Here is a 13,001-nt window from a genome sequence, read left to right on the forward strand (position 1 = left end):
CCATTAATATTAATAATTGTATGAATTAAGCATGCCATATATTTCTCAATCCCATAACCTGAAGTTTATCAGGCCTATTATGTCAAATCCACTCAGCTGCAAATCAATGTTAAATTTGTATGTAGGCCTATGTATAAATATGTATGTATAAATATGTATGTATAAATATGTATGTATGTATGTATGTATGTATGTATGTATGTATAAATATGTATGTATGTATGTATGTATGTATGTATGTATGTATGTATGTATGTATGTATGTATGTATGTATGTATGTATGTATGTATGTATGTATGTATGTATGTATGTATGTATGTATGTATGTATGTATGTATGCAATTGAAAAATAAATCAAAAATAATATCCTTTTCACCTGTACAGAAATTACAAGATTAATGATTATCTAATAAAAATCCACAACTGCAATCAACAGCCCAGAAACATGCATCAGCCTTTTTGCACTATAGCAAGGATCATGCCAGAAAAATAAATAGGCCTACCCATTCAGTCTACAGTCCTGCAACGAAAAATGTCTAACCCTATTCATGGTGCAAACACATGGTGCAAACTCTTTAAAAACAGTGTTTCTCTAAACATAGTTTAGCAGTTTACAATTTTGACGTTTGAGTTCTGCTTAGGGCCCCGGGGAATTAAGGGACCCCCAACAAATACCAAGAACCCTATATAAATCAAACTCTATATATTATCATAGTTTTATTGTATGGCCTGTCTAGCCATTAAGATTTGTACAGTATCATTAAATGATACTGTCATCATAGTGGAACTTTCCTATCATACTGGGCATTTTAATGAGTGACGGTCTGTCCAAAACACCTTTCAGAGAATGAGAGCTGTGAGCTTATTAAAAGAGGGCCCGTTCAAATACAAGAAAATTTCCCAGTGAAGAGTGGCCGAGGATTCACAAACAGCAATTACTTTAGCTATTAATAAGAAAAATTGTGAAAAAGATTAGCTGACCAATGCTTCTGCATTGTCACAAATATGGTTAATTAATTGTAATAGTTTGTGACTTTAGTTTTGTTTTTGTGAATTAATTGTATTTTATAGAGAGAGAGAGAGAGAGAGAGAGAGAGAGAGAGAGAGAGAGAGAGAGAGAGAGAGAGAGAGAGAGAGAGAGAGAGAGAGAGAGAGAGAGAGAGAGAGAGAGAGAGAGAGAGAGAGAGAGAGAGAGAGAGATTTAAGTACAAAGTACGGTTTGACTCGGTTTGGGGCCCCATTCCCGGAATTGCTTAGGGCCCCCAAATCACAAAGTCCGCCCCAACACTGAATAGCTCATTTGGACTCGTTTTGGGACTCATTATGAAAAGCAAAAATCCAAACAAAACAAAAAGTATAATGTAGTATAGTGTTAAAGGTTTGTAATAAATATTTTCAATACACGGTTTCACTGTCAACGACCTACATTCACTTATTATGTCAATGTACTGTTTCTATTATTTTTGTGTTTGCTCTGTTTGGGAGAGCGTCTGTGTGTCACGTGACCTGAGGAAGGCGAGTCTCGAGACCGTAAACAACATGGCGCGTTACGAACCAGGAGAATCTTGAAAACAACTCAGGGAAATAGAAGCGCTCAGCACACGGAACTCCCACGTGTACAAGCTTCGTTTTTGACCACACTATTTTGTGGTTATTTTTCGGGGTCTGTAGGAATAAACCAACGGAGTAAAAGAGCTGTCAAAGCGCTGTTATCATTTCACTGGTAGGTCTCTCTCTTTTGTAGGTCGCTTACAGTGTGCTAGCGTGAGCGCTAACTTATAAACAAAGGGTTGTTTTGGATGTATAGTTAGTGTAATTAGGAGGCTTTTATATATTTAGCTTTTTAAAAGTCTTAGTTTGTAAATATATAACCATTATATAAAGTGTTCGCCCCTTGTCATTTGCTCTTTTCAATTCTAGCCTGTCACTTTAGCATTGTCGGCTGTCAGTTACATCACAGTCTTTTGTGAGATGCATATCTATCTAAATATTTACCACATTTAAATCGCATGTTTAATGTTATAATTTCTCAAAACAAAATATACCGAGACATCCCACGATAAATGCAATACATCAGTGTTCATATTGTCGTAATATGCGTTGTGACCTGACATCATCATAACTTCTTGGACAGACATTAAAAAACATAACAAATCCTAAAGTCTTGTAGCATAAATCTTTTTTTAAAAAATCAGTTTTGTCACTAGTTTGAGTACACATACACTATCGTACAAAAGTTTGGTGTCCGTAAGAATTTCTTTAAAATAAATGAATACTTTTATTAAGCAAGGATGCAGAAAATTGATCAGAAGTGACATTAAAGACATTTATAATTTTACAAAAGAGTTCTGTTTCAAAACAAATGCTGTTGTATTGGACTTTATATCCATCAAAGAATCCATAAAAATGCTATCACAGTTTCCACAAAAGTATTAAGCACCACAACCATTTTCAACATTGATAATTAGAAATATTCCTTGAGCATTAATTCAGCATATTAAAATTATTTTTGAAGGATCATATGACACTCATTTTTTATTGTCTGAGTGTATGTCATTTTATTCACTGTATTACTAGTGTTTAATTTCTTTAAGAAAATCCTAGCATTGTATCTTTCTGTTTTAAAATCTCATGAATGTGACTGCTTCTATTGCTTATGGTTGAATAAATTATTTTTCCAGACAATCAGTCTATGGGCTCTCAGTCCAGTTCTGGGATGTCCGGTCGGGGCTCTGGTAGCAACCCAGACCAGTCAGAACCAGAACCCAACCAGAATTCCAATCAGACGGGTCAAACACAGGCAGAGAGACAACCAGAATCTGAAGAGGACGTTGACTTAGCTCAAGTTCTGGCGTACCTACTGCGGAGGTAAATATACGTAACCCACACAACATTTATTTTTACATACCTTTGCCTGCTGCAAATGTTTTTCACGACTCTGCCATTTTTCCATCAAATGGATAATACAAAGTGTTCCTTTTTTCTCTACTATAGGGGCCAGGTGCGCCTGGTCCATGGAAGTGGAGCGACAGGCCTGCAGCTTGTGCAGTCATATTCAGACTCTGATGAGGATAGCGATGGTGCCTGGGATGGGCGTTTAGGACATCGATATGACCCTCCAGGTCAGAATAATGGATGGACTCTATGCACAATTGCCTCCACATTTAGCCGTTAGTGGCTACTGCAGCTTCCAGTGCAGTACAGTGTATGGAAATTGTAAAAAAAAAAATAAGCAAAAAACTTACCTACAGCTGGATCCACCTTTACGTTAAAGGTATTTAAAGGGCTAGTTCACTCCAAAATTCTGCCATTAATTACTCACCCTCATGTTGTTCCAAACCCATAAGACCTTCGTTCATCTTTGGAACACAAATTAAGATATTTTTGATGAAATCCAAAAGCTTTCTGACCCCACATAGAAGTTATTACCACTTTCAAGGTCCAGAAAGGTAGTAACGACATCGTTAAAATAGCCCATGTGACTCCAGTGGTTCAAGCTTAACGTTATGAAGCGATGTAATACTTTTTGTTCCCAAAAAAAGACTATTTAATTTTTTCTCTTCTGTGTGGTTCTTCTATGCTGTTCACGTAGTAAACACAGTGTAGCGCTTCCGGGTTCTTCATTATTTATTTATTCATTTATTAGTATTAATAATAATTATCTATGTTATTTATTATATTTATTGTTTATTAATATGTCTTATTCTCACTCAGTGGATGCCCAACCAGACACACAAGAAGTGGACCGCAGTGAGATCCGCACTCAGATCCTGCTTGCCACCGCTTCCTCAGGCTTAAAGGGCAAATACAGTTTCACGCATATGCTGGCAGAGGTAAGATGTGTTTATACTTTTGTATCTTTCATTTACATAATTTTTTTTTTACTACTTTGCTATTTTCTATTTTTAATACTTTAGCCAAATTGTCAAAAAAATATTCATGGTTGAGATCAGAAGTGTGCAATTTCCTATAACCTAACTGTATTTCTTTTTGAAGAGGGAACAGGGACGTTGTCGTGGGTCAAGTTTTTCTCATGGAGAGTGCAGTCGTATCCGTTCACAGTAAGTGTAATATAATTTCTGCGCTACAACAATAATAGTGCATATTTTAAACATTTATATGCAACTCAGAGATGCACACAGATGTTTTTACATTTCGAAGAGAGAGATTTTTTTTTTCTGCTTCTAAAATTGATTAGTTTTTGCATACATGTAGTAATCCATATTTATTTTATCTCTTCATAGTTTTTTGCCCAATCATGTGGTATACAAAGACACTTATCAGCAGAAAGTCTTTTGTGGAGTCTACAGTGATGAGGGAAACATGTTCCTGTCTGCATGCCAAGGTGAAAGTGGAATTCAGGACTTTGTTATTATGCTTATTATTTTCCAAAAGCACATCTCAGACATGTTCAAATGCATAACAAAGCTCTACTGAAGTCCTGTATTGTAACTGTTTCTCTTCTGTCTCAAAAAAAGGTCGATTTATACTACCATTCAAACGTTTGAGGTCAATGTGTTTAAAAAAACATTTTATATATATATATATATATATATATATATATATATATATATATATATATATATATATATATATATATATATATATATATATATATAATTATTTTTTATTTTTTTTATTAAAAAAGGATGCATTAAATTGACCTAAAGAAACAGTAAAGACATGTATAATGTTACAAAATACTCATCTTAAAAATACTACTTTTAAAGTATACTCCATTTGATAGCATGCACAAACTCAGGCGATCGACACATGCACTACAATAGTGTCTACACTATTTTTCTCCAGAAGTTATGACCAATAAAATGTATTTGTTTACGTTTAGGTTTTTTATGTTTTAGTTGCAGCTATCTCATAACCCCCTTCCACAAGCACTTATCAATATCTGGTGTTGTGGACTTTGGTATTTTGTTGTTGTTGTTATGTCTCTTTAGTTTCATTTTATACTGTGAAACAATTCTCTGTTTTTTTCTTTCTCTGTTTTTATAGACCAGAATATCAGGTTATATGATACTAGTAGGGGCCGCTTTGCGCTAAAGAAGACCGTGAAGGCCAGAGACGTGGGCTGGAGCATTCTAGATGTGTGTTTTACACCTGACGCAAGTTGTGTGCTCTACTCCAGTTGGTCTGACTACAGTAAGACAGGGACAGGTCACTTAAACTGTTTTATTGGCACTACTGTCATTGACTGTTCTAATGCACATGCATCTGTTTTCTCTATCTCTTTAGTCCATGTGTGCAGTGTAGATGGAGACAATGAAACACACACCGCTCTGGACCTCAAGTTAGTGTTTCCTCATAGTACATTATACCATTAAAATTCAGGTAATCACCTGTACGCTTCCTCTTCATGTAGATGACAGACAGTAGAACAAATTTCCATAACCACTCATCACTACAACATCACATGACTGTGCACTAACCACAACTGAACGCGCTGGCAAAGTTAAATCTAAGGGAAGTGTTGCAGAAATAACACACTTCAGGATAATAAAAAATATAGCATGAATAACAGGTATTTGTTGTTTCTGAGTGTGCAAGAACAGCAACCCTCCTATATTTAAAATGTAATTAAAGTGCCATAACGCCGCGCAGATATGTTAATATTTCCAATTGTTGACTTTTCCAGCGTGTTTTTTTTTTTTTGCCTTTCCCATTAAATTCACATTACCGTTTTGACGTCTTCTCTGCATTGCATGAGTCACTAAGCTGTGAGACTGCTGACATAACTGTAATATTATACTTTTTGAGGTTTGGTCTTGTTCTGTTCATCCCCAAGTAAGGTAGAGCAGTGTGAATGGAAATACATTCTTATGTTAAAAGATTTATATTGGTTTATGTTTCAGTATAACCTGTCAGGTATATTTAACTGCCATATAAATGTCTGTAGTTGTTTATGTTCAGGGTTGCTGATGCTGACAGATGTTTTTTTTCCTTTCAGTCCTGATGAAAGGAGGTTCTGTGTTTTCTCGCTGACAGCGTCCACAGATGGAAAAGAGATTTTAGGCGGGTCAGTATCTTATACTATGGCCTTTATACTTAAAGGGGTGGTAAAACACAATTTCACTTTTCTAACTTTAGCTAGTGTGTAATGTTGCTGTTTGAGCATAAACAATATCTGCAAAGCTCAAAGTTTAAAGCAAAGGGAGATTTTAAAGAAATCAGTTTCAAAGGACTACAGCAAACGGCCAGTAGGGAACTATAGCCTTTTCCTTCAGGGTTGGTGACATCACCAGCTCCAATATTTACATAAACCCCTGGGGGGCGAGGCCATTTTTTTGGAATAGTAGGCCGGAGTGCCATCGGTTGTGCAATGCTGACAAAACGCTGTTATTTTCATCCGGATTACAGGTCCACTTTGTTCAGCCCTTCTAGGGATGGGGGAGTTAGGGATCAATGGTTAAAATTTATTTTTAACTCAGTCCCTCATAATTATTACCCAAATCTCGCTCTCTGTGCTGCACATTTTTATGGAGGAAAGCTCACAATCGTCGCAAGTTCAATGAAGGATTCGCACAACGGCTTGTCCTGAAAGAAGGAGCAGTTCCAACATTAAAAACAAGAGCGGTTTACACGCCACAACCTGTAAGTATAATTTATTTTTCATTGATGTGTTTTCCTGTAATAGTTCGTAAAATGACGTTGATCTGGCGCTGAGTCAGAGACTGAGTGAGTGAGAGACTGACTGAGCTCAGTGTCTTTTAATGTTTATTTTAGGTTTCATACACTTCAAATTACATTACCCTATCTCATAAAATGTCACATATCATGAGGCATGCTGGATTTAATGGCGGCGCCCCAGCCACAGCTCATGATAACTTACTGATCATCAAAAACGTGCACTAGACTAGCGAATCAGAACACAGCTAGGCCAGCTAAAAAAAATCTGAGCCAATGCGTATTTTTGAGGGACCGGCTTCATAGAACCTGGAAACCATCAGACCGTTTTCAAGGAGGGACAGAGCAGTGTAGAATAAATTAAAGTGTAGAATATGATAAAATAGTGCAAAAAATTTTTTTTACGTAGCATGAACACATGTTACAGTGCACCCCACAAACACAATTAAGCCTTCGAAAGAATGTGTTTTACCACCCCTTTAAAATATCCTTTCTTAACTCAACATTATCTATCTATCTATCTATCTATCTATCTATCTATCTATCTATCTATCTATCTATCTATCTATCTATCTATCTATCTATCTATCTATCTATCTATCTATCTATCTATCTATCTATCTGTCTGTCTGTCTGTCTGTCTGTCTGTCTGTCTGTCTGTCTGTCTGTCTGTCTGTCTGTCTGTCTGTCTATATAAAGTGAAAATAAAGTGTATGTTTAAAATTTTGTATACTCTTTCTGAGATACCTATATCTCCACCAAACAGTGCAAACGATGGCTGCCTGTATGTGTTTGATCGTGAACAAAACAAGAGAACTCTGAAGGTATGTTGCACATGTTAAAAATCAACTAGAATCACAATAACAATAATAAAAACCTGCACTAGAGAAAAAAATCTTAGAAAAATATTGATTTAGACTATTAAAAAGTAACAAGAACCCTATCATCAGTAAATGAAAATCCAAAATGGTTTTGTCACATTTCATCTGATGCACGTGTCACTTTTTCTGTTCCATTGGCATCTAAATAAATATTCTGTGGCCTTTTTTTCCTTGGATTAATGTGAAAGATTTTTACCTTCTAATGGATTATTATTTCTTTATCAAATTAAGTTAGCTCTACTGTCAATCTGTTATACATATCAGCCATCCTGTGACCTTATTCCTTGCATAATCTTTACAGCTTTCCGGTCTCAGTGCATCAAAGCAAAGGTCTATCGCTCTGAATTGAAAGTGTTCTTTGATCAGCATGATAGATTTAGTAAGAACATTATCCAGACATTGCCCTGTGTAGAATGACTCATGTGTATTTCTTTTTTTATCCCTCCATCTTCCAGATTGACGCTCATGAGGATGATGTGAATGCTGTAGCGTTTGCAGACAGTTCATCGCAGCTGCTGTTTTCAGGCAGTGATGATGCTGTGTGTAAGGTATGGGACAGACGAACACTCAGAGAAGACAGACCACAGCCTGTGGGTCAACTGGCTGGACACCGAGATGGAATCACCTTCATACACAGCAAGGTATAATAGCAATCCATACTGTCATTGTCAAGACACTGTGATTTGCAATACAGTTATCACATCAATATATTTATATGTGAATATGCGCTAAATGACTGTTATAAATCGCCACAGTGCAATATACAATACAGTTCTAGTTTAATGTGAGAATAATGTTAGTAAACAAACCACTTTTTAAATTGACCAATACAGTATATATTTAAATCAGCCCTAGGTAACTTTTCAACCTTCATAATATATTTTCAAGACTCTTGTGATGATACATCGACTTACAATAGGTTGAATGACACATCTGCCATAGCCTGATGGGGTCTGTATCGTTTTTAATCATACTTTTAAACTTCGGGATTCGGGTAGTAACCAGAGAACAAAAAGAACTACAAAATTCGACTGCTTTACTGCATATACGTCATTTCCACCAACACCCCACTTCCTTACATTCGGATGTGTGAGCCCAACTATCGTTTGTTTGTTGGATGTTATAGTCATGTTTGAAGCAGCACAGAAAAATAAGAAAGCAAAGGTTTTGTTGGAGGAAAGCAATAAGAGAAAATGAAAAAGTGATTGGATTAAAAGCAGGACGAGGATCAACATTGGGCCAGCGTTTGCTCGTTGGTGTGAGCTGAAGGAGGCGTGCCCGACCGATGCTGACTTGGCTGTCATGCTTGATATGGTTATTACCTACCACTCAAACATTGAATTGAAATATCATAGATTCTGTAAAACGGTAACCAATAGACTAGGCTACTATAATGATGCTAGCTTGTAAATGTGAGCACCGCAATCATTTGGCGTTTGAAAAAAATAAAACCCATGAAATTATATTCATGTGACATGCCACTGTACCTGGGATGAAGACATTTCACACGCAACGCAAGCAGAACAACTACATGTTAACAATGTTTAGGGTAAGTTAACTGTTAGTGATGCGTGGGTCTGCTTTTTTTTCCAACCCGCGGGGCCCGCTTTTATGAAATAATTTGGCCTGCCCTGCACCACTGTATATATTTTTACAACCCACCCCGCACCGCGACCATTAAATAGACATTAGGGGTCCACGGGTTATGAGACGACCCGCTCGTCACTAGTTCAGGGCTATCATGGTTGTCATGTCAACAAATGCACGCGGGCATCCCCTGATGTAGGATGACAGAGTTTACGACAGTAGCAGATGACAATATTTTTTCAAATCTGTAGGGGGACCCCGAGAGTAAAAGTTACCCAGTGCTGTTTTAATACATGTTTAAAATGTCTGAACAAGATGAAGGTAATTAAATCGTTAAAGAGCAGGACTGTTATCAAAAAGGTTCAAATCTAGGTAAAGGTGGTTGTTGTGTTGCAGACCATCCCCTTTTGTCCTCTAAATATAATGGCAATCTATTAGTTGCTTCCCTTCAAACACTTTTTTAGCAGCATTTTATGTTTTTCCTAAAGGGCGACGCTCGATACTTGATCAGCAACTCCAAAGATCAGACCATTAAGCTGTGGGACGTGAGGAAGTTTTCACCCAAAGAGGGACTCGCGGCCTCACGACTCGCTGTCACACAACAGAATTGGGACTACCGCTGGCAGCAGGTTCCTCAGAGAGGTGTGTTAACATACTTGAGGAACATTTATAGATTTATTTTCAATTTTACTTGTACACATAAACACAAAGCATCTGTTTTCACTTGTTATTTTGTTGCCCTGCAGCACTAAAGAGACATAAGCTGACTGGTGACACCTCTGTGATGACCTACAGGGGTCACGGGGTTTTGCACACGCTCATTCGGTGTCGCTTTTCCCCTGAATTCAGCACTGGGCAGAAGTTTATTTACACAGGCTGTTCAACAGGCAAAATCGTCAGTAAGTTGATAACAAATACATAACTAAGTGTGAAATAGTCTTGTTATTCAAATCTGCATCATTTCACCTCCTCCCATCTTTTTTTGTAGTCTACGATGTGTTGACAGGATCCGTCGTGTGCAAATTGTCCAATCATGATGCATGTGTGAGGGACGTCAGTTGGCACCCGTATCACAACAACATGGTCAGCAGCTCTGTAAGTAAAACCACTGTTAAATACTGTTAATGATGATGTTGATTGTGAAAATACATAGATTTGCATGTAATACATTAATCATTGTATCTCAATGTTTATGTTCATCCCCCTGTCATGTTTCAAACTAAATGTAACTCCCTAGAGCAGATGCTAATGGCTAGGGTGACAACCCTGCTAAATACGGTTGCATTCATACAAAGTTTTATTTACTACTGCTGACTAAATATTTTTCTAGTCGACTAGTTGTTAAACCTCATTTAAGCTATTAGTTCGACTAGTCTAAAGTTGTGATATTAAATTACATTAATTCAATTATATATAATTGGTTGGAGAGTGGCATCTGAAAATGGTTATCAGTTTCAGAGCAGAGTAAGAAGATTATGGGCCAGATTTACTAAACAGAGCAAATTAGCGTGAGAACACAATTTAAAAAAAGTGCAGATGGGAGTGGAAAGTTCTGCATGTGATCTACTGACGACATGCAAATTAAAGAACAGACACAGACAGATTATTTCCATAATGACCAACGCAATCTATCAAGATCAGCGCAAATTAGCGTCTGGTTTACCATTAAATTGACTAGCGCAAACGTTAGTAAATTTCCTTGCATGATTCATTTTAATGCTGTCCTTCCTTAAATTTTGCGTCTGAAATGGAATCTCCTACTCTTTTTAGCACCAATTTTCACTGTGTGTCTTTAGTAAATCAAAAAGATGTTGCTATGGTGCAAGTTGTTAGTAAATCTGCCCCTATACGTAACGTTTTACATTACAGAGAAATACTAAACTATAATAATAAGCATTTAAAATATGAATTAAGCTTGCCATAGCACACCAGCAAAAGTGATTATGAATATGTCAGAAAAACCGCAAGGAGACTTTCTGAACATTGACTGATCCTGTGTCGGTGTCGGCTGCAGAGATCAAATTGTCGACAACGACTTGTCATCTTCACAGCATAGTGGATGCGCATTTAGAGTGAAATGCATATTAAGTTAAGCATGCCGTAATATTGGCACTAATTTAGCTTCCACACTACGCACAAAGACTTGGATACGCGCCTAATAATAGCACACATCTGGGTTAACGTTTGAATGAGCTGTTGATTGTTTAAAATATCTGACAGAGGAAGTATTGCCTCAGGATTATAGCGTGCTGGTGCTGTCAGTTGCGATAAAATTTCCTAGTGTTATGGGCATCACTATTTTTAATAATGTATACTTTGAAGCTTTAGGCTTAGTTGACAATCAGAAAAGAATCAATAGATGTATTGATTATAAAATAATCATTAGTTACCACCCTAAACACTGTACAAATTGTAAAAAATAAAGTCGTGCATCAGCAACTCATTGCCGCTCTTTTCACTTTCATGTTCGCTCAGTGGGATGGTGCCATACGTTTGTGGGAACACACGCAGAACCACCTTCTGGACAAAGACAGAGAGAGGATGAACGTGGATGTGGTGGAGATGAAAACAAAAGGCTTTTGATGACATCGGAGGTAGATGTTGTCATCCCAGCAGGAACGAGAAGATGGAGGAATAAAGAGAAAAGGGGGAAATAACTCACAAAAGACAAATCATTTTGTGCAGATAATTTTGTGAAATCATTGATACATGACACATTGATATAGTGTCAGGCAGAGTCTTCAAGTGTTGTTTGTTTGATTCCACATTGCTCCGCCCACTGGCACAATAAGATAAAAAGGATCAATGGCATTTATTTAATGGACAAGGTGTTTTGTGATTTCTCTTTCACGCCTATTGTTACACCTCTTTTTCAGCTTGGAGGTGACCTTTTAACTGCAGGTTTAAGCTTTAGTGAAAGACTTTGAGTGAATTTCACCAATATAAAGAACGCATGATTTGAGGCACAAAACGACTACTTTGCTTGAAAAATTACTGTATGGTAATATAGCAAAATAATTTAGACACATTTCTATAAATGCAAAGAATTCCGGGAATAATTCTTAATATTGTAAGATATTTTATTGTTTTTAATGTCCAGGATTTGATTTTGTAGTTCAATGTAAAAACAAAAAATATTTTCTTTGTAAAAACTGAATGTGTGTTAAAAGTGTGTGTGGAGATGTAGGGTTTATGGGTGTGGGAATGAGTTTCTTTATACGTGGGAGTGTGTGTGTGCAAATATGTTTGTGTTGACACAGAGGTTTGATTTGTGTATGATTTAAGTGCATTTAGAATTCATTGAAACACTCAGATTTGTTTTACAAGATTAATTAAACTTATGCGCACAACTTTGTTTTTTTGGACTATAAATTATGTCTCAAATATTTTCAGCTAGCTGCAAGAAATATAATTCAGGCCAATTTCTCATGTCCTACATGCATTTAAAATGAATTTTCAAAAAATGTATGAGATGGTCAGATTTGATGTACTCACATTGCCAGTGTCTCACATAGTCTGTACACTAGTTTGCTATATTGTAATGACAGTAGTTAAAGCTAAAGAGAACATGTTTTTTTCTACACTTGATCTATGAAGATACAAAAATCAATGTATTCAACATATACACTGATCAGACATTTTGACATAATATTGTGTTGGTCCCCCTTTTGCTGCCTAAACAGCCCTGACTCGTTGAGGCATTGGCCTCCACTAGACCCCTGAAGATGTACTGTGGTATCTGGCACCAAGATGTTAGCAGCAGATCTTTTAAGTCCTGTAAGTTATGAGGTGGGGCCTCCATGGATTGGACATGTCTGTTCAGCACATCCCACAGATGCTCAATTGGATTGAGATCTGGGGAATCTGAAGGCCTAGTCAACACCTCAAACTTA

General features: G+C 36.8%; 1 protein-coding gene across 1 annotated transcript; it reads left to right on the plus strand.

Moving 5' to 3' along the window:
* Window positions 1-1,504: 1,504 nt before the first annotated feature.
* On the plus strand, window positions 1,505-12,458 carry dcaf11 (ddb1 and cul4 associated factor 11). Its single transcript, XM_067434964.1, has 15 exons — window positions 1,505-1,724; window positions 2,683-2,869; window positions 2,996-3,123; window positions 3,716-3,834; window positions 3,998-4,062; window positions 4,246-4,346; window positions 5,012-5,158; window positions 5,252-5,306; window positions 5,964-6,032; window positions 7,407-7,464; window positions 7,977-8,162; window positions 9,597-9,750; window positions 9,855-10,007; window positions 10,097-10,203; window positions 11,584-12,458. Exons 2-15 carry the CDS (start codon window positions 2,694-2,696, stop codon window positions 11,689-11,691), a joined length of 1,626 nt encoding a protein of 541 aa, XP_067291065.1. The 5' UTR covers window positions 1,505-1,724; window positions 2,683-2,693; the 3' UTR covers window positions 11,692-12,458.
* The last annotated feature ends 543 nt before the right edge of the window (window positions 12,459-13,001 follow it).

Source organism: Pseudorasbora parva, chromosome 24 (genome assembly GCF_024679245.1).
Source record: "Pseudorasbora parva isolate DD20220531a chromosome 24, ASM2467924v1, whole genome shotgun sequence".
In the NCBI taxonomy this organism is placed as follows: domain Eukaryota; kingdom Metazoa; phylum Chordata; class Actinopteri; order Cypriniformes; family Gobionidae; genus Pseudorasbora; species Pseudorasbora parva.

What these genes read in the sequence shown, in the direction of transcription:
- dcaf11 (XM_067434964.1), top strand. Translation starts at nt 2,694, where the DNA reads ATGGGCTCTCAGTCCAGTTCTGGGATGTCCGGTCGGGGCTCTGGTAGC. An exon ending in TGCAGTCGTATCCGTTCACA is followed by an intron (nt 4,063 to 4,245) that starts GTAAGTGTAATA and finishes ATCTCTTCATAG; the next exon opens with TTTTTTGCCCAATCATGTGG. An exon ending in ACAACATGGTCAGCAGCTCT is followed by an intron (nt 10,204 to 11,583) that starts GTAAGTAAAACC and finishes ATGTTCGCTCAG; the next exon opens with TGGGATGGTGCCATACGTTT.